Below are 20,973 nucleotides of genomic sequence, written 5' to 3' on the forward strand. Positions count from 1 at the left end.
GTATTTTAAGTTCATTTCGCTACAGGACACTACTATTATCATCCTGCTTTTTAATATTATTATTTACTTTACCTCAACTGTGATGAGTAATAGTTTCCAACGTAAAATATTTTTAATAAACTCAGTAATGGGGTGGAGGTAAATAAATAACCTACAGAAGTAATGATACCTTAATTTTGAAATGTTCCATAAAGAAACAAACAAGAAACGTAAAGATTGTTTCAGAAGGAAGTCTTAAGCGAAGCATATATTTATAAATTGATTAATTGAAAATAAATTTAAAAACCTTGAATAAAGCTTTGCCCAACTCGGAAATTCCTTAACTTACATCGGACATTACATGGAGATTGTTCGCCCATTAGTGAAGCGTCCTGATCAACGCACGAGAAGAGAAGGCGTTTGTTGAGAACCATTTCTGATTTCATTGTTAATTTAAAAAGAAAACCGAATGAGTGTTTTAAGCATGACAGACTAGACTCACACCGTGTTACATGGATGAACGCACGAATTTTGCTTAACTGACCGACTTACCCGTATTTTCACGGGACTACTTATGATATGTAACTGTTGGCATTTATGAGCTTGACGAGGGAAAGTCACACGTGCTCAGAAACATTTCTCAGACACTGGTAGTTAGCTAACGTCCCATCATAAGTATGACAGTAATCTGTTACGAAACAAAGTTCAGGCATAGCGAGTGACATCAGAGCTGTACTCCCTGTGGAGATCATTTAGCTAAATAACATGTGGCTGGTTTCCCTGAAAGGGAGGATTGTTGTTCTCGTATTGAACCCGATACCTGAAATCTACCAACTGCAGGTGAAATGCATATATTAGTCTATTAGCTAGTGAACACAGGCTGAACAAAATTTGACATTATTCCGTAAATATAAAGTGTCACTTTAAGGGAAAAAAATCTGTTTTCTGGTAACATGAAGATAATAGAAGGCACAAACACGCGAAATGGAAAATTTTGTGTCCATTTTAATGTTTCTTTACCTAACATTGTTAATGTCTACATACGTATAACACTTATTGATGTAAATAGACACACGTATACGATATAAGCATCTCAGTGAGAGAGATGATAACAATATTCAATTACAGTAAGTATTAGAGTATTTTCAACAACTCTGATAAAAAAAGAAACAACAACTAATACGTTACTCAGGATTAAGAATAAATAAGATAATTAATTCTATATAACAGAACATAACGTATGGAATAATAAGAAACTAAAGATTCGTTACAGTTAGGTACCCTCTCTGTTGTCGATGTTTGTGGTCTTAATTCCAATAACACAGTTGAAGTACTAGTTCTCGTGCAATAAACTTCACAGTATTGTTACAGTTGAATGGATGACAATCAGTGAATTAAAATAGCCAACACGTCTCTAGATATAAGAACTGTGCTAAGGAGTTACGGTTTTATGATCATATAATAATTTTAAGAAAAAGTTTTCAGTGGAAAGTTGTCAGTAAAGTTTCTGTTTCCTAACACATGGAAAAATAACATTAAACTAACATGTATTCTTATCACCCCTATTGGTGAGATGAAAAACTAATATGTATTTTTATCACCCCTGTTGGTGAGATGAAAAACTAACATGTATTCTTGTCATCCCGTTTGTGAGATAAAAAACTAACATGCATTCTTGTCACCCCCTGTTGGTGATATGAAAAACTAACATGTATTCTTATCACCCCTATTGGTGAGATGAAGAAACGGTTTACTAATTGTTAATATTTTTCCCATGATCTTCGCGCTGTTTATATTAGCTACTAAAAATAAACCATTTAAGTGGAAAGCAAAAAAACACACAAAAAACACTCGAACATGAGGGTACCTTCTATTGATACATTAACGACACTTAGTTATTTTTACTATGCCTTGTTAATTTTTTACTTATTTTAAATATAGCAAGATTAATACAAAAAAAGAGTTTTTTTTTGTCTTTAACCAGAATATCATGGCACGCCATCAAACGTAATTGACGATAAACTGTTTGTTGCACTCATGCGCTGTGTGTGTTTTCCTTTAGAAGTGATTGTGTAATTTGGTATTAAATGAAGGCCTACGCTAATAGCGTTCCTTTGATTTTTTTCTACATGTATTGTAGATGATATTTAGTGACATTAGAATGTTTTCGAGCTAACTCAAGACATACGAAATGATTTTTATACGAACTTCATTAGAAGTATGGCGAGTCACGCAATAAGACGTGAGTGAAAGAAAAAAAGACGATTCATCCTCTTGCTGGCGTGGTCCAACCGATCAACACCAAAATTAATAACACGTTTTCGCGAGTCTCGTTTGTATTTTGGTAGTCAAATACCACTGGAACTGTAAACAGTAACACCTTTCTTGCAGTACTGACTATGTAATTACTGACGGCTTCATAAAACGAGTGTAAGACATACCAGGTCACGCTGAAGATGACTTGTGAAGAATGCGAAACGAAGTACAGCCGAACAAAACCGCACCAATTAAACCTTAATCCGATTTGTAAAAAGACCTTGGATTTTTCCTTTGACGCTACAGTTTATAGAGTCACATCTGGAAGTAATTTTCATAAAAAGATTTCTTTATTTGTGGGTAACATCAGATTCGGTAGTTTTCTGTTTTTCGTCCTTAATTAGCAGGTTAGTCAGTTTCTAACAAAATCGAAAACCGAAAAATTAATATATTAATAAAAGTTACACATTTAGAATTCATAAACTTCGCCATTTTCCGCTATTTGAAATGGTGGAAAAAGAGATTTTCTTATCTTTTCTCGACTAAGAAATTTAGGCATGAATTAAAGTTGAAACAAAAGTGTCCCTTATGTAAAATTAAATTAAAACTGTCCCTAGTGTGACGTTAGAACAAAACTGTCCCTGGTGTAAAATTAAATTAAAACTGTCCCTTAGTGACGTTGGGACAAAACTGTCCCTTATGTAAAATTAAATTAAAACTGTCCCTAGTGTGACGTTGGAACAAAACTGTCCCTGGTGTAAAATTAAATTAAAACTGTCCCTTGTGTGACGTTGGGACAAAACTGTCCCTTATGTAAAATTAAATTAAAACTGTCCCTAGTGTGACGTTGGAACAAAACTGTCCCTGGTGTAAAATTAAATTAAAACTGTCCCTTGTGTGACGTTGGGACAGAACTGTCCCTTATGTAAAATGAAATTAAAACTGTCCCTAGTGTGACGTTGGAACAAAACTGTCCCTGGTGTAAATTTAAATTAAAACTGTCCCTTATGTAAAATTAAATTAAAACTGTTCCTAGTGTGACGTTGGAACACAACTGTCCCTTGTGCAGATTTGAAACACGACTGTTTCTTATGTGGAGTTGAAACAAAAGTGTCCCTTATGTAGATTTTCACAGTTGCTATCAATGTCCATCATGATCTTTTTTTGTAGATACGGTGTTACGTTCTGACGTAATGGATCTTAAGGTGTAGATACACACATAATGTACTTTTGATGAGAAACCCTGATTTTAAGTTTCTTGTGTTATAAAGTTATAAGCATATTTTGCGTCATTTATTGAGAACATTACAAATTTATTGTGACGTGTTTTTAATATGAAAGCTTCTACATTGTACTCAAATAAAATATATATCGTTTTCTTTAGTAAAACACGAGACCAAATACGTTTTCAAGTGAAATCATTAACAATTTCGATAAATGTTTTTAACTGTTACATTCTTGTTTATATATATTGTATTTATGGTAATTCTACTGAGGTTATGTACTACCGTTCCTAATTGTAAATTAATAACAAAAGAAAAGACAGATAATCAGAAGCAATGCACCATCCACCGTACATATCAAGGAGTAACAATGCACCATCCACCGTACATGTTAAGGAGTAACAATGCACCATTCACCATACATGTTAAGGAGTAACAATGCACCATCCACCGTACATATTAAGGAGTAACAATGCATCATCCACCGTACATGTTAAGGAGTAACAATGCACCATCCACCGTACATGTTAAGGAGTTTCAATGCATCATCCACCGTACATGTTAAGGAGTAGCAATGCATCATCCACCGTACATGTTAAGGAGTAACAATGCATCATCCACCGTACATATTAAGGAGTAACAATGCACCATCCATCGTACATGTTAAGGAGTAGCATGCATCATCCACCGTACATGTTAAGGGTAGCATGCATCATCCACCGTACCTGTGAAGGAGTTTCAATGCATCATCCACCTTACATGTTAAGGAGTAGCAATGCACCATCCACCGTACATGTTAAGGAGTAGCAATGCATCATCCACCGTACATGTTAAGGAGTAGCAATGCATCATCCACCGTACATATTAAGGAGTAACAATGCATCATCCACCGTACATATTAAGGAGTAACAATGCATCATCCACCGTACATGTTAAGGAGTTGATTGTTTTGCTTTTAACGTATCTTAGTTTAAAATGCTATTAATATTTTATGGTATCACACGAATTATAATTCGGGTTGTCAACTTCGACATCCAGAGTTATACTACAGCGCTATTTCGCGCCACTTTGTAAGATATTTCTACATTTTTGGAAAAAAACCCTTAAAGCATTAGTTTAGATTTTTTTTATATAATAAATAGTGTTCGTTTAATTTGTTTCCAGTCACATGGTAACACAGGAAATAGTAAAATTCACTTCATGAGAAGATTTTTAGGAATTTATATAATATGTAGATTTCTAGATTATAAGCAATGTTACGCCTCTGTATAACTTTTTTTAAGTTCTGATAACATAATTTGTATGAAACAGTGTTAGGTAGATTTCTAGATTATAACCAATGTTATGTTTCTGTATAGCTTTTTAAGTTCTAACAACATAATTTGTATGAAAGTGTGTTGTGTGGATTTCTAGATTATAACCAATGTTATGTTTCTGTATAACTTTTTAAGTTCTAACAACATAATTTGTATGAAAGTGTGTTGTGTGGATTTCTAGATTATAAGCAATGTTATGTTTCTTTATAACTTTTTACGTTCTAACAACATAATTTGTATGAAAGTTTGTTGTGTAGATTTTTAGATTATAACCAAGGTTATGTTTTTGTTTAAGGTTTTAAGCTCTAACAACATAATTTGTATGAAGATATTTCTTTGTAGGGTTCTAGGCTATAAGAATGTCATGTTTTTGTGAATAATATTGTGATATAAGTATATAGTGGTTTTTAAGGTTTCTAACTTATAATATAAGCAATATTACATTCTTGGATATAGGTTAGTAATTTCTAATGTGTGTGTTTTTATATTACGTATAGGTCTCTGGGGTTGCAGGGTCTAGATATTATTCAGAACCCCCAAGTGTACTTGGTGGGTACTCAGCCGCTATGTGCACAATTCACTGGATTGTCCAAGGGCCAATTTAAACTCTGTCTTCTCTATTATGACCACATCCACTATATTGCCAGAGGAGCCAATCTGGGTATGAGAGAATGCCATTGGCAGTTCAGACATAGGAGGTGGAATTGTTCGACTCTAGCGGACAACAGCACTTTTAATAATGTTCTTAAAATTGGTAAGTTAAATGACTTTTTCTTTTACGGTGATCCTTATATGTACATACATGTCTCGTTGTAAGTGTGTACACACAGTTTGTTGTGTATCCTTCCAAACCGGCTGTTTATTATCTTGTGTCAACGTAACTTTCGATAGTCCTTCTCCAGATCTGTACATAAAGAATTTGCTTTATGTGGCCTTTTCCATTGGAAACGTAGGATAGTTTTAATAGTATATTCGGAAATGTAAACTTATTTGATTTCTCAGTATGGATTTTATAGCACATTAGAATAAAGTATTTTGTGTTACACTAATTCCATCAATACAGTCTTCCAAACTGATAACATGAGCCAGCTCCACCACCAGAATCTTTCACTTTTGTGTCAAATTGATAGATTATAAGTTTTAAAAGAAAAGAGATGGGGTTCTCGTAATGTCCTCAGCAGAATTCTCCAATTGTGTTACGTTTATTGACAGTTGAAGTATTGTATTTCATATGAATAATCTACATTTATTTTGAATTTGAGTGGTAACTGCTTGTTGGAGATCACGTTTGTTGTGTTTCTTTTTTTGAGTGAGACAAAGATAGCACTCGTATAGTGGAAGATTGTGCTAAGTGCTTTATATATGTTGCCATTTATCATTGACGTTAACTGTTATGGTGTTACGCCGATTACAAAAGTGAATTACAATCAATAATAATTTTATTTATGTAATTTACAAATTAGATTTTTGGGGTAAAAATTAACAACACAACCTTATTTACTTTATTTTCACTTTAGGACCGAATATTTATTTATTTATAAATTATTATTTTATTTGAATTAATTATGCCATCGATCACAAGATCTGGTGAACGAGCAAGCTATGTTTTTTTGCTTCCAGTGTGGGTCAAGCAATCACAGCGACAATGATAAAAACCTACATTAGTAATTCTAAAACATTATTATGAGAGAAAGCAAAGCAGAGTATAATACGTTATATAAACCGCACCATGTTTGCGATAACAAATACCGAGGTTCACTTTCACATAACACTAGAGCTTGTCGTTACAGGTGCACGTGGTTGTTACAGCCCTGTAAAATGGTTATACTAATTTTTGTTGTCATGTGCAGAGTTATGATTGCTCTTATAAAATCACGTGACAGAGTTAGCGGTTTTGGACTCATTTAACAAATTTATATATTTTTACACATTTAAGGTTCTCAAATTCCTTAGTGTTTTTATGAATGCGTGTTGCTTTGTGTCAAGTTTGGCTTGGTTTGTTTTGAATTTCGCGCAAAGCTACAGAAGGGCTATCTGTGCTAGCCGTCCCTAATTTAGCAGTGTAAGACTAGAGGGAAGGCAGCTAGTCATCATCACCCACCGCCAACTCTTGGGCTACTTTTTTTACCAACGAATGGTGGGATTGACCGTCAAATTATAACGCCCCCACGGCTGAAAAGGCGAGCCTGTTTGGTGCGACGGGGATTCGAACCCGCGACCCTCAGATTACTAGTTGAAATCCTTAATCCACCTGGCCATGGTGGGTCGCTTTATGTAAAAATACATCCAATAAGATCGTAAAATATTAAATCAATATTACATATTTAATTTTACATTATCTCAAATAATATGTTTCCAAGTTATCTTTGTTAACACTTGAAAGATTGTCGTAATTTAGACTCTAATATAAACATCAAGAAATCCCCCGTGGAACAGCAGTATGTCTCCGGACTTACAAACCTAAAATTAGCGGTTCGATTTGTCTCGGCGGATACAGTAAATAGCCCGATGTGGCTTTGCTATAAGAAACATATATACAAAGTATATGAAATATTATTTATATGTAGGTACATATTACACTATCGTACAATACAGCATGAACTGTCATTATAAATCATGAGAATTCGTTGATAAGTTTTGGACCTCAGATTACAAACTCGGTTTATAAAGTTCATCATTGGTAGGATCTACATACTGCATTCGTATTCACTAATGGTATGATTGTCTATGTAAAGAATTGGACGAAATCACTCGTTTTTTGTGTAAAAGGTATACCATAGCATAGAAGCAATAAGAGCTTCGTTTCTCTGTTTACATTGGGTGTGGGGCTAACGTGCTACGTAAATAATTTAGAAAAAAAAATGTCTTTATGTGGTGAACGTATGTATGATTAGACCGATAATGGTGCCCGGCATGACCTGATGGTTAGAGTACTCGACTCGTAATCTGCGGATCACGGGTTCGAATCCCCGTCACACCAAACATGCTTGCCCTTTCAGCCATTGGGGCGTAATAATGTGACGGGCAATCCCACTATTCGTTTGTAAAAGAGTAGCCCAAGAGTTAGCAGTGGGTGGTGGTGAATAGCTGTCTTCCCTCTAGCCTTACACTACTAAATTAGGGAAGGCTAGCGCAGATAGTCCTCGTGTAGCTTTGCGCGAAGCTCAAAACAAACCAGTCTAACAACCGCAGGTCCACAACACTGCCAAGTTTTAGTAAATTTAAAGTCAAATGTTTATTGCAATTTTCCATTTAAAATCATTCAAAATGTTCTTTTGTGTATCACTCATATGTTTACGCTTTGAGAACTGTTTTCATCAAAGACTTCGTAATGAAACTAAAGCCTGTACTCTTTGTTTTTAAAGGATTTTGTCTGCACGTGAAGATTCACATTCAGTGCAAGATTACTGTCAGTTTAAACATAACTTTGTTTCGAACATCTATCGTGATATGAAGTGTGTTTATGTTACACAACACATGAAAATTCACCATATCAAACTTCTGTATTTATCGTATACTTTTTGAGGAAAAAAAAACACCAAAACAATACGTGGATTGTCACAAGCATTGGCAACAAAAATGATCTGTTTCTATGCCTATGCCATGCCTTGTTGTTTTTAATAACATGAATACAAACAAGTGGGAAGGATCAGTGCACCAAGTATAAGTCAATCACTTTTTACTTATGCAAATAACGTGGTGACAAGGCTTCAAAGGGAAACAGAAAAGTGAATTACTTCTGCTAACAGTTCAAAGATTGTTGGTGTTTTATAGAAGAAAAAGTGAAATTGATTGTGTTTCACAACACGTTTTGCAATTTAATGAAAAGTTTTTTTTTTTTTTAAATGCAACAAATGTGTATAATTCTAAACAATATTCGTAGAAAAGGGCCTCGAAATTACAAGCACGTCAACAGGCTTTCAAAACTTTCAAAGTATCCATCGTGATTTTAGAGCAACCAAATAACAAGAAGCATTATATATGTTCTTGTAATGTAAACCTGTATAACACGGTTTAAAACACTCCTCGTGCGACAGTTTATAATTCTTTTGTAATATTCTCTCTCCCTACCTACAACGATATCTTTCGACATGTCTAGCGTGTACAAACCCCAGCCAACGATCAATTTTTTTTAATGTTTTTCAGATGAGTCTCAGTGTGCTAGAATTCTGAGATGTAAAACTAACACCCGTGGTGTTAAAACATATAATCAAGTACCAAAATGACTTCATACAAAGATATATTTATATGCATTGAGACGGAGTGCTGCACGATTTAGCGTTTAAAATGCCAACACATTTCATGAACTATATATGTAATTATTAAAAAGAGTATGGCTTAGCAACTGCACATGTTAACACTCCGTACTAAGCATTGTGGGGAACAAGAGGTTATAGGGCTGTTTTACCACCCTTCAATTCTTTTCCTTAGATGGGTGTTCTAACTACCTCCTTCCTGAGGTGTGAAAGAAATAGCGCATGAGTAAACTAATTATATTTACTTTTTAAGGATATTCATGTCAAGAAACATTCGCTAGGGTTGACGCTGACTGCGAGTTGAGTTATAGGTGTATTATGTACGTGTAGGGATAACTAGTGATTATGTTACATAAAAAACAACGACTGGTTTTTGTCGAACGTAATAAAAAAAATTAGTTTTTTTTTTTTGGCCAACTGTTACATTTTCAAGCAGTGCAAATCAATCTGTGTTTACCAATACAGCTACACAGTAATTTTATTGGCCCTCTATAGCAGGAATTTTAAGGTTCTTATCTTTCATAACAGTAACACTAGATATTAAACAAAATAGAACGAATCGCATGGATATGTGCAAACCCAATAGTTGTCTTAAGTGGACTGACGTGTAAGAAAGACTACATCGGCCAGCTGGTTTATTTGTGGACTTAATTCTTTTCAGTTTTTGGGAGAAAATAAATATTTTGTAAATTTTGTTGTTTTTCAGAATTTCTAGTGCATACTGAAAGAATTCAATAAAACCAGAAAAACCACACTTTTCTCTCCATATAATAATAATAATGTGTGTTTTATTATAGCAAAGCCTCATCGGGCTCTCTGCTGTGTCTACCGAAGGGGATTCGAACCCCTGATTTTAGCATTGTAAATCCGCAGACTTACCGCTCTACCAGCAGGAGAGTATGATAATAGTAAACAACATCTATTTCAGTCAAGGTCTCGCTGTTACGACTTCTATGATTGAATATACAAAATAACCATGTTGTTCACCGATAATTTGTTATCAGTTTCTGTTCAATCAATTACACTCATTTCTGATATTAGGGTCTCTTTATTTTAAAGCCTTTTTTTTTCTTTTTGTAGCGAGCAGAGAAACGGCCTTCATCCATGCTATCACAGCTGCTGGTGTTGTCCACAGCATTGCTCGCGGATGTCGGGATGGACAGCTCGGAAGTTGCGGCTGCAGTCGAGCCAACAGACCGCAGAAACTCCATCGTGACTGGATTTGGGGTGGCTGTGGAGATAATACAGAGTACGGGTATCGTTTCACGGAGGGTTTCGTTGACGTTCGCGAGAGAGAAAATAATTACAGAAGAGGTTCTAGAGAACAGGGCCGCAAACTGATGAACCTTCATAATAACGAAGCTGGGAGACGAGTGAGTCTAATCCTCTGTTATTATTGTATCTTTCTTTATGTTTAAACAGATGTATAGCAACTACAGGGAAACCAGGGTTTGACAGCTATTCACATACGTATGGGTTCTGTACGAACCACATTTCGTGAAGACGGGGTGTGGTGTGTGATAGTGCAGTCAACCCATTACGCGATTCTGACATCCTTTTAAGGGCTAGCTCAACTGAACCTTAGAACAATCAAAACATGTTGAAAATGACATCGCTAGTTGAAGGTGTCTCTCTCAGTGAAATATGCATTACGATATACGGAGATATAATGCCCATAATATGAGCGAGCCTGGGGTGACCTAGATGTTTACGTGTCAGCTGTGGTTAGAAGAGTTCAGCCTTCAATACATTCTGCTGCTGAACAGGGTTAAGCTGTGGTCACGTCGGGCCCACACTTTAATATGTAGATGTGTCATGAAACAATATATAATATATCAAACTTAAGCTTTCGAGCATTCTTCATGGCATAAAAAAGTAACAAAAGTGACAGTCACTTCTATTATGCTGTTGCAAAAGTCGGACAAAACTCTTGGGAAGGCGACAGCTACTGGCTAGCTTCCTTTCTGGTGGTCAGTAGTTCAAAATAAAGAACACATATACTTGACCCTTAAGGGTATTTGTCCACGTTGTTTGGTATTCTTTTATGACGCGAATCCCCGTCGCACCAAACATGCTCACCTTTTCAGCCGTGAGGGTGTTATAATTTGACGGTCAATCCCACTATTTGTTGGTAAAAGAGTGGACCAAGAGTTGGCGGTGGGTGGTCATGACTGGCTGCCTTCCCTCTAGTCTCACACTGCAAAATTAGAGGCGGCTAGCGCAGATAGCCCTCGAGTAGCTTTGCGCGAAATTAAAAACAAACAAACAAACAATCTTTTATGATGTGTAAATATGCCTCACATCCTTAGAGGGCATTTATAATCTAATAATACATGGTTGCCAACCAGGGGTGCGAGATAACATTATAAAATTTGTTTTGGCCACCTTCACCTTTATTCTTAAATACATAATTACTGTCAGGGGTGCGAGAACATATTAAAATTTTTTAGGGGTGCGGGGCACAAAAAAGGTTGAAAACCACTGTAATAATATATTAGCATGCCGTACTTGTTTCTAGTCGAATTTCTGTTGTTGTATTTATTTCCCTAACTGTAATAATATATTAGCATGCCGTACTTGTTTCCAGTCGAATTTCTGTTGTTGTATTTATTTCCCTAACTGTAATAATATATTAGCATGCCGTACTTGTTTCCAGTCGAATTTCTGTTGTTGTATTTATTTCCCTAACTGTAATAATATATTAGCATGCTGTACTTGTTTCCAGTCGAATTTCTGTTGTTGTATTTATTTCCCTAACTGTAATAATATATTAGCATACCGTACTTGTTTCCAGTCGAATTTCTGTTGTTGTATTTATTTCCCTAACTGTAATAATATATTAGCATGCCGTACTTGTTTCTAGTCGAATTTCTGTTGTTGTATTTATTTCCCTAACTGTAATAATATATTAGCATGCCGTACTTGTTTCTAGTCAATTTCTGTTGTTGTATTTATTTCCCTAACTGTAATAATATATTAGCATGCCGTACTTGTTTCCAGTCGAATTTCTGTTGTTGTATTTATTTCCCTGACTGTAATAATATATTAGCATGCCGTACTTGTTTCTAGTCGAATTTCTGTTGTTGTATTTATTTCCCTGACTGTAATAATATATTAGCATGCCGTACTTGTTTCTAGTCAGATTTCTGTTGTTGTATTTATTTCCCTAACTGTAATAATATATTAGCATGCCATTACTTGTTTCCAGTCAGATTTCTGTTGTTGTATTTATTTCCCTAACTGTAATAATATATTAGCATACCGTTACTTGTTTCCAGTCAATTTCTGTTGTTGTATTTATTTCCCTAACTGTAATAATATATTAGCATGCCGTACTTGTTTCTAGTCGAATTTCTGTTGTTGTATTTATTTCCCTAACTGTAATAATATATTAGCATGCCGTACTTGTTTCTAGTCGAATTTCTGTTGTTGTATTTATTTCCCTAACTGTAATAATATATTAGCATGCCGTACTTGTTTCCAGTCGAATTTCTGTTGTTGTATTTATTTCCCTGACTGTAATAATATATTAGCATGCCGTACTTGTTTCTAGTCGAATTTCTGTTGTTGTATTTATTTCCCTGACTGTAATAATATATTAGCATGCCGTACTTGTTTCTAGTCGAATTTCTGTTGTTGTATTTATTTCCCTAACTGTAATAATATATTAGCATGCCGTACTTGTTTCCAGTCGAATTTCTGTTGTTGTATTTATTTCCCTAACTGTAATAATATATTAGCATGCCGTACTTGTTTCTAGTCGAATTTCTGTTGTTGTATTTATTTCCCTAACTGTAATAATATATTAGCATGCCGTACTTGTTTCTAGTCAATTTCTGTTGTTGTATTTATTTCCCTAACTGTAATAATATATTAGCATGCCGTACTTGTTTCCAGTCAGATTTCTGTTGTTGTATTTATTTCCCTGACTGTAATAATATATTAGCATGCCGTACTTGTTTCTAGTCGAATTTCTGTTGTTGTATTTATTTCCCTGACTGTAATAATATATTAGCATGCCGTACTTGTTTCTAGTCGAATTTCTGTTGTTGTATTTATTTCCCTGACTGTAATAATATATTAGCATGCCGTACTTGTTTGTAGTCGAATTTCTGTTGTTGTATTTATTTTCCTAACTGTAATAATATATTAGCATGCCGTACTTGTTTCTAGTCGAATTTCTGTTGTTTTATTTATTTCCCTAACTGTAATAATATATTAGCATGCCGTACTTGTTTCTAGTCGAATTTCTGTTGTTGTATTTATTTCCCTAAAAACATGTCAAATGAAAACGCTTTCATAAAGTCTGAAAAGGTTCATGTATTTTAATATTATTCAAGTTACTACTGAACTTTGTAAGCAAAGTAATGAAATAATGAACCAAGCAGATGAGGAAATACTTGAATAAGTAATACATATGGTCGGTTATTCTCAATCCACGTCTTAACAATGGTTAGCTCATACAATCCAGTGTAGGATTCAAATAACCATGCAACAGTTAAAACAATTTAAATAAGTAAAAAAATAACAACAACAAAATACAAACAACAGGTGGCAGTGTAATTAATTTATTTCGCTGTTTTAGGTTTAAACCTGTGTTTAATAAATATTAAGAGATTTTTAACAATGGATGTACTGGGACGTTTCATATAACAGTAAGAAGAACAGATACACACACACATTATATAACAATGAATATTTCTATGTGGCGTTATGTACTGATTGTAAGTATCACTCTACAAGTTACATGTTTGTTTGTTTTGGATTTCGCGCAAAGCTGCTCGAGGGCTATCTGCGCTAGCCATCCCTAATTTAGCAGTGTAAGACTAGAGGGAAGGCAGCTACTTATCACCACCCACCGCCAACTCTTGGGCTACTCTTTTACCGACAAATAGTGGGATTGACCGTCACATTATAACGCCCCATACGGCTTAAACGGCGAGCATGTATAGTGCGACCGGGATTCGAATCCGTAACCCTCCGATTACGTGTCCAACGCCTTAACCTACCTAGCCATGCCGGGCCATGGAACAAGGGGGCAAAACCGATAATAAAATATTATTTGATTGAATTGAATTCTGATGAAAATGAATGAATTTGATAAAACTGAACAGGAATGACAAATTACATAAGTAACTTGTTATAAGTATAATAAACAGTGACAAGCATTAGGTAAAATTTTACTCATATAAAACACACAAACAGTAATGACAAATTACATAAGTAACTTGTTATAAGTATAATAAACAGTGACAAGTATTAGGTAAAATTTTACTCATATAAAACACACAAACAGGAATAACAAATTACATAAGTAACTTGTTATAAGTATAATAAACAGTGACAAGTATTAGGTAAAATTTTACTCATATAAAATACACAAACAGTAATGACAAATTACATAAGTAACTTGTTATAAGTATAATAAACAGTGACAAGTATTAGGTAAAATTTTACTCATATAAAACACACAAACAGGAATGACAAATTACATAAGTAACTTGTTATAAGTATAATAAACAGTGACAAGTATTAGGTAAAATTTTACTCATATAAAACACACAAACAGGAATGACAAATTACATAAGTAACTTGTTATAAGTATAATAAACAGTGACAAGTATTAGGTAAAATTTTACTCATATAAAACACATCATAGTTTTTTTTCATAATTACATAATAATTTCATAATTATACTTTTTTAATTTCTTTGATAAAGTTTTTTTTCTAGATTATTGACCTAACAACGTTCTAAATATATCTCTAACATTTATTACAAAATAATGAAAACACTATACACTAAGCGTTTTCATTATTTTGTATCAAGGCTTGTTATTAACCTGCGTGTTTTTTTGACGTCTTGAATATAACGTTTTTTTTAGCTCGTCCTAATTTTTAACTTTGGTTCGTCGGTGGGAAAAATGAAGAACACATAGTTAAGACTTAATGTGTGTATCGTTCTAAAGCTTGCCCTAAAAATCTACTTTAGCGGAAAACTCTTCTCATCGAAGGTTATTGTATCAATACTTATTCGGTAAAGATGCATGTATTAGTTTACTAACATATGAGTTTAGTGAGGTTCAACGGGTTGTTCGAACGGTTTCTCTCACACAAGAGCCTGACATGACTGACGGTAAGGACGCTCGGCCGGCAGGTGGCGTTGCTGCGGGTCGCGAGCTCAGATTTTCTCATCGAACATAATCGCCCTTCCAGCAGTAGGAGCGATGTAGTGTCATGGTCAATCCTGCTTTGCGTTGGTAAAATAGTAGCCAAAGAATTGCGAGGGGAGGTAGTGTTGTCGTTAGCTGCTTTTCAATTTGTCTACCACTTCAAAACTGGGAAAATCTAGCCTAGATAACCCTTGTGTAGCTATGGGTAAAATAACCTAGATAACCCCTGTGTAGCTATGGGTAAAATTCGAAACCAAATAAAGAAAAAAAAAGCACTCACGCTATATCACTAACAATTCGGAGAAAGAGTCTGGGACAACAGAATATGAATATTATACATTTACACTGACATTTCACGTAAAGAATAATACTAGTTTCTCTGATACCATTTATAGAACTGCCAACAACAATACTGATTTCTTATAGTATGCCTGATACCATTTATAGAACTGCCAACAACAATACTGATTTCTTATAGTATGTCTGATACCATTTATAGAACTGCCAACAACAATACTGATTTCCTATAGTATGTCTGATACCATTTATAGAACTGCCAACAACAATAATGATTTCTTATAGTATGTCTGATACCATTTATAGAACTGCCAACAACAATACTGATTTCTTATAGTATGTCTGATACCATTTATAGAACTGCCAACAACAATACTGATTTCTTATAGTATGTCTGATACCATTTATAGAACTGCCAACAACAATACTGATTTCCTATAGTATGTCTGATACCATTTATAGAACTGCCAACAACAATACTGATTTCTTATAGTATGTCTGATACCATTTATAGAACTGCCAACAACAATACTGATTTCTTATAGTATGTCTGATACCATTTATAGAACTGCCAACAACAATACTGATTTCCTATAGTATGTCTGATACCATTTATAGAACTGCCAACAACAATACTGATTTCTTATAGTATGTCTGATACCATTTATAGAACTGCCAACAACAATACTGATTTCTTATAGTATGTCTGATACCATTTATAGAACTGCCAACAACAATAATGATTTCTTATGGTTTGCCTGATACCATTTATAGAACTGCCAACAACAATACTGATTTCTTATAGTATGTCTGATACCATTTATAGAACTGCCAACAACAATACTGATTTCTTATGATTTGCCTGATACCATTTATAGAACTACCAACAACAATACTGATTTCTTATAGTATGTCTGATACCATTTATAGAACTGCCAACAACAATACTGATTTCTTATAGTATGTCTGATACCATTTATAGAACTGCCAACAACAATACTGATTTCCTATAGTATGTCTGATACCATTTATAGAACTGCCAACAACAATAATGATTTCTTATGATTTGCCTGATACCATTTATAGAACCACCAACAACAATACTGATTTCTTATAGTATGTCTGATACCATTTATAGAACTGCCAACAACAATACTGATTTCTTATAGTATGTCTGATACCATTTATAGAACTGCCAACAACAATACTGATTTCCTATAGTATGTCTGATACCATTTATAGAACTGCCAACAACAATAATGATTTCTTATGATTTGCCTGATACCATTTATAGAACTACCAACAACAATACTGATTTCTTATAGTATGTCTGATACCATTTACAGAACTGCCAACAACAATACTGATTTCTCATGGTTTGCCTGATACCATTTATAGAACTGCCAACAACAATACTGATTCCTTATAGTATGTCTGATACCATTTATAGAACTGCCAACAACAATACTGATTTCTTATGGTTTGCCTGATGCCATTTATAGAATTGTCAACAACAATACTGGTTTCTTATAGTATGTCTGATACCATTTATAGAACTGCCAACAACAATAATGATTTCTTATGATTTGCCTGATACCATTTATAGAACTACCAACAACAATACTGATTTCTTATAGTATGTCTGATACCATTTATAGAACTGCCAACAACAATACTGATTTATCATGGTTTGCCTGATACCATTTATAGAACTGCCAACAACAATACTGATTCCTTATAGTATGTCTGATACCATTTATAGAACTGCCAACAACAATACTGATTTCTTATGGTTTGCCTGATGCCATTTATAGAATTGTCAACAACAATACTGGTTTCTTATAGTCTGCTTCTTACTATTTATGGAACTGCCAACAACAATACTGGTTTCTCAATAAACTGTCTGATACTATTTATAGAACTGTCATTTTATTTGTTCAAGTTTCAGTCTAATGGTTTATGCCATGGTGAACTTAAACTGCTGTTAACAACGAATCAGAACAGTTCATTTTAACTGACACAATACGTCAGATACATAACAAGTCCTGAATTCAGATGTGAAATATGAGATGGGTTTATTTCACTCCTTCACCCTGCTGATGTTATTATTTCCATTCTGTATAACACCCATAAATCTATCAGCAACGAGCATGTCGATAAGACCTCTGGTGGTGATTTATAACAGCAGGCGTTGCCTTCGTCACGATCGTGAACTGTTGTGCATATGGGCGTTTGTTTTGTTTGCTTGTTTTTCTTTCTTTACTATTTTAGCATTTTTTTACATCATTTGTGACGATTTGTTAAATTCATAAAGAAGTGCTTAAAGTGGCTGTCCAGGTAATTACTCATTTTACTAAAGGGAACTCACGAAGTGCCAGGTCGCCGTTCAGTATTCAAAACAGATATATTCACATTCATGAGTTCTCTAGTTCAAATACTGTGACGTCATAGAGCCCGGTACGTACTAAGGAAGAAAATGTTCTCTGTCATAGTGGACCTGGTAAATTGGTCAATGATTACGCAAACGCATAGAAGCCACAGGATGTATCTAATTAATTCAGACCAGCTTTTCCACCAATGGAGAATAAAGTAAAGTAAGAAAAATTAGAAAAATGATCCACCCATAAATATGGTTTAATCATGTTGATAAACTGCCATTCAAACTTCTGACCCGTGCTGTATGAGGTTACGTGTTGGTCACGCCTAAAACGAACTATGGATTTATTTTCTGAAGACCTCTACTAATAACGAAACATTACAGAGGAGTGGCTTTTGATGGGTTTCTTTCCAAATAATGACTTCCGTCTGAAATAGGTAGCTTTAAAAGTTTTTATTTATTCATTTTTACAATAAGTGCCCCTGTTGTGGTGGTTCATACATCAGCCAATTTGCTTGGATGTGTTTATACGCGAGCTGAAAAAACATTCGATTCTTCTATAACGAGCAGTATTTTAAAGGAATTTATATATTTTATTATCCTAGAGAAAAATACTTTATTGTTGTTTTTGAAGTTTTTCGTAAATCATACGAAAACTATGAATATTTCTCCGTTAAAGGTTTTTTTTTTTAATTTTGCGCAAAGCTATTCGAGGGCTATTTACGCTAGCCATCCCTAATTTAGCAGCGTAAGACTACAGGGAAGGCAGCTAGTCATCATTATCCACCGCCAACTCTTGGACTACTCTTTTAACAACAAATAGTGGGATTAACCGTCACATTAGAACGCCCTCACGGCTGAAAGGACGAGCATGTCTGGTGCGACTGGGACTCGAACCCGCGACCCTCAGATTACGAGTCGAACTCCTTAATCACCTGGCCATGCCGGGTCCTAACATTAAATCTTCATTTTTAAATTTACTTTTACTAATTTTCTCATAACAGATGAAATACAACTATTGAATAAAAGTGATTTTTATTGCAAATTAAGTCAGATGGAATGCTCCCTTATTATTAAGACAAAAATAAATCATAATCGTGATAGAAAACGTAATCAGTAGAAAGTAAGAAAATCAACCAATGTGAAGAAATACAGAGAAATCAATGAGAACGAAATTATGAACCGTGAGAGTTAATTATTTTTCTATTCATAAAGAAATACCAGCTCAGCAAAATGTATCTTGTGGCTTTGGGTTCGTTAATTAGACTTCGGATTAATCCTCAGTGCTGATGACGAGACGCTGTTCATCAGACGAACAAACTTCTGCCTCGACGTAGCTAATTAAACTCTGAAACTAATAAAATCTGACGCTAATTAAATGTAAATCCGCTTATTGGTTTTCTTTATCGAAATTCAATATCGAACTGTTTTTTTTTTATTCGGTGCAAACTCCCCTCCCAAAGAATAATTGCATAGAATTATAACCTAGATATTATTTTATATGCACATGAATTTAAATTTTATAACCCTACGTGAAAACAAAGAAATTGTTTGTCGAATATGAAGTAATACGTTGTTGGTATCACTATGGTAAGTCACATAGTGTGATAACTGAGTTGTTGGCGTAAGCAGTTAATAATTTCATATGTCCAGTAAAACAAGGATGTCTCGACAAAAACAAAACAAAAACTGTCATGCATATAATAAAATGAAATGAAAATAATACATGTTTTATTTATTGTTAAGCACAAAGCTACACATTGACTTATCTGTGCTGTGATCACCTCGGATATCGAAACCTATTTTTCAGTCTTATAAGCCCTCAGGTTTACTAACGAGCCACTGGAAGACTTCACGGAGGATAGATCCACTGGAGTGCTTTGTGAAACGTAATGTCATTTTCACTCACGTGGGGAAGTTTAACATTCTTATGAAATACATGTATGTGAAAAGGGGTAAAATAAATACAGTAAATATTAGAAACACGAAGTAAAATAATTAATAGTTCTATTTAGAAATATGGGGTCGATCAGAAGTTTAATTCTGAAATGGAAGTTTGAAATATATTCAAGTTTCTATGAGTTAATAACACTAACACTGTCTTTCACTGGCACGGTTTCTGCTAATATTTTGCATAATTCAAACCGAGAGAACGATTGTTTGTTTTTTGAATTTCGCACAAAGCTACTCGAGGGCTATCTGCGCTAGCAGTCCCTAATTTAGCAGTGTAAGACTAGAGGGAAGGCAGCTTCTCATCACCATCCACCGCCAATAGTGGGACTGACCGCACATTATAACGCCCCCACGGCTGAAAGGGCGAGCATGTTTGGTACGACCGGGATTCGAAGCCGCGACCCTCAGATTACGAGTCGAACGCCTTAACACACTTGGCCATGCCGGCCGGGGCTACTGAACAATGTGAGATATAACATTGCACGCGAGTTTCTCTACTGCGTTTAATAGTTTGCGTAATTAGTGTGTCCCGGTTGTAAATTCGAGGATTTGTGGTTCGCTCTCCGTTGCCACAGGGAGAGGGGAAGGCATAAAAGTGACAGTAAAATCCTATTATTTGATTAAACAAAAGTTTTTCAGAGTTGGCAGTTGGCGATAGCGACTAGATGAATTCTATCTGATTTATCATCTCAGAACTAGTGATAACTATGCGCAAACATTTTGAAACGGAAAAATCACAGTTTACTTGCGTTCTTGAAAACTATTTATGGTCAGTAACAGTACGCATGAGAAGACCTCGTCTTCATTCATAAGTATTATGATTAGGTTAAGTAAAGAAGATTGTGTTTTTTAGTATATCATGTTTTAGTTTTATTAACGAATATTTATGAAAACTACATGACTGAAACTAAAAGAGTATCTGTATGAAAAAACAAACAAACAGCAATTGCACTTTATACGATCCATTTTGTTGCGAATAGGATAGGTGGTTGTTAAACACGAAGCTACACAATGGGCGATTTGTGCTCTTCCCACCAACGGCTTCTAAACTCGAATTTTTGCCACTGTCAGCCTGCGAGCTTACTGCTGAGCCACAGACGAGACTGTGACTAAGAACAGCTTTCTAAAAATTTTGCGTCATACATT

At 34.7% G+C, this 20,973-nt stretch overlaps 1 protein-coding gene across 1 annotated transcript in view; it reads left to right on the forward strand.

Moving 5' to 3' along the window:
* LOC143251083 (protein Wnt-5b-like) overlaps nucleotides 1-20,973 on the forward strand; it is a 108,427-nt gene that overhangs the window by 25,738 nt on the left and 61,716 nt on the right. Inside the window, exons 3-4 of the mRNA XM_076502444.1 lie at nucleotides 5,272-5,528; nucleotides 10,111-10,403. Of these exons, the coding sequence (XP_076358559.1) occupies nucleotides 5,272-5,528; nucleotides 10,111-10,403 (550 nt within the window). The remainder of the gene's footprint in view (nucleotides 1-5,271; nucleotides 5,529-10,110; nucleotides 10,404-20,973) is intronic.

This window comes from Tachypleus tridentatus, chromosome 5 (assembly GCF_004210375.1).
Source record: "Tachypleus tridentatus isolate NWPU-2018 chromosome 5, ASM421037v1, whole genome shotgun sequence".
NCBI classification, from domain to species: domain Eukaryota; kingdom Metazoa; phylum Arthropoda; class Merostomata; order Xiphosura; family Limulidae; genus Tachypleus; species Tachypleus tridentatus.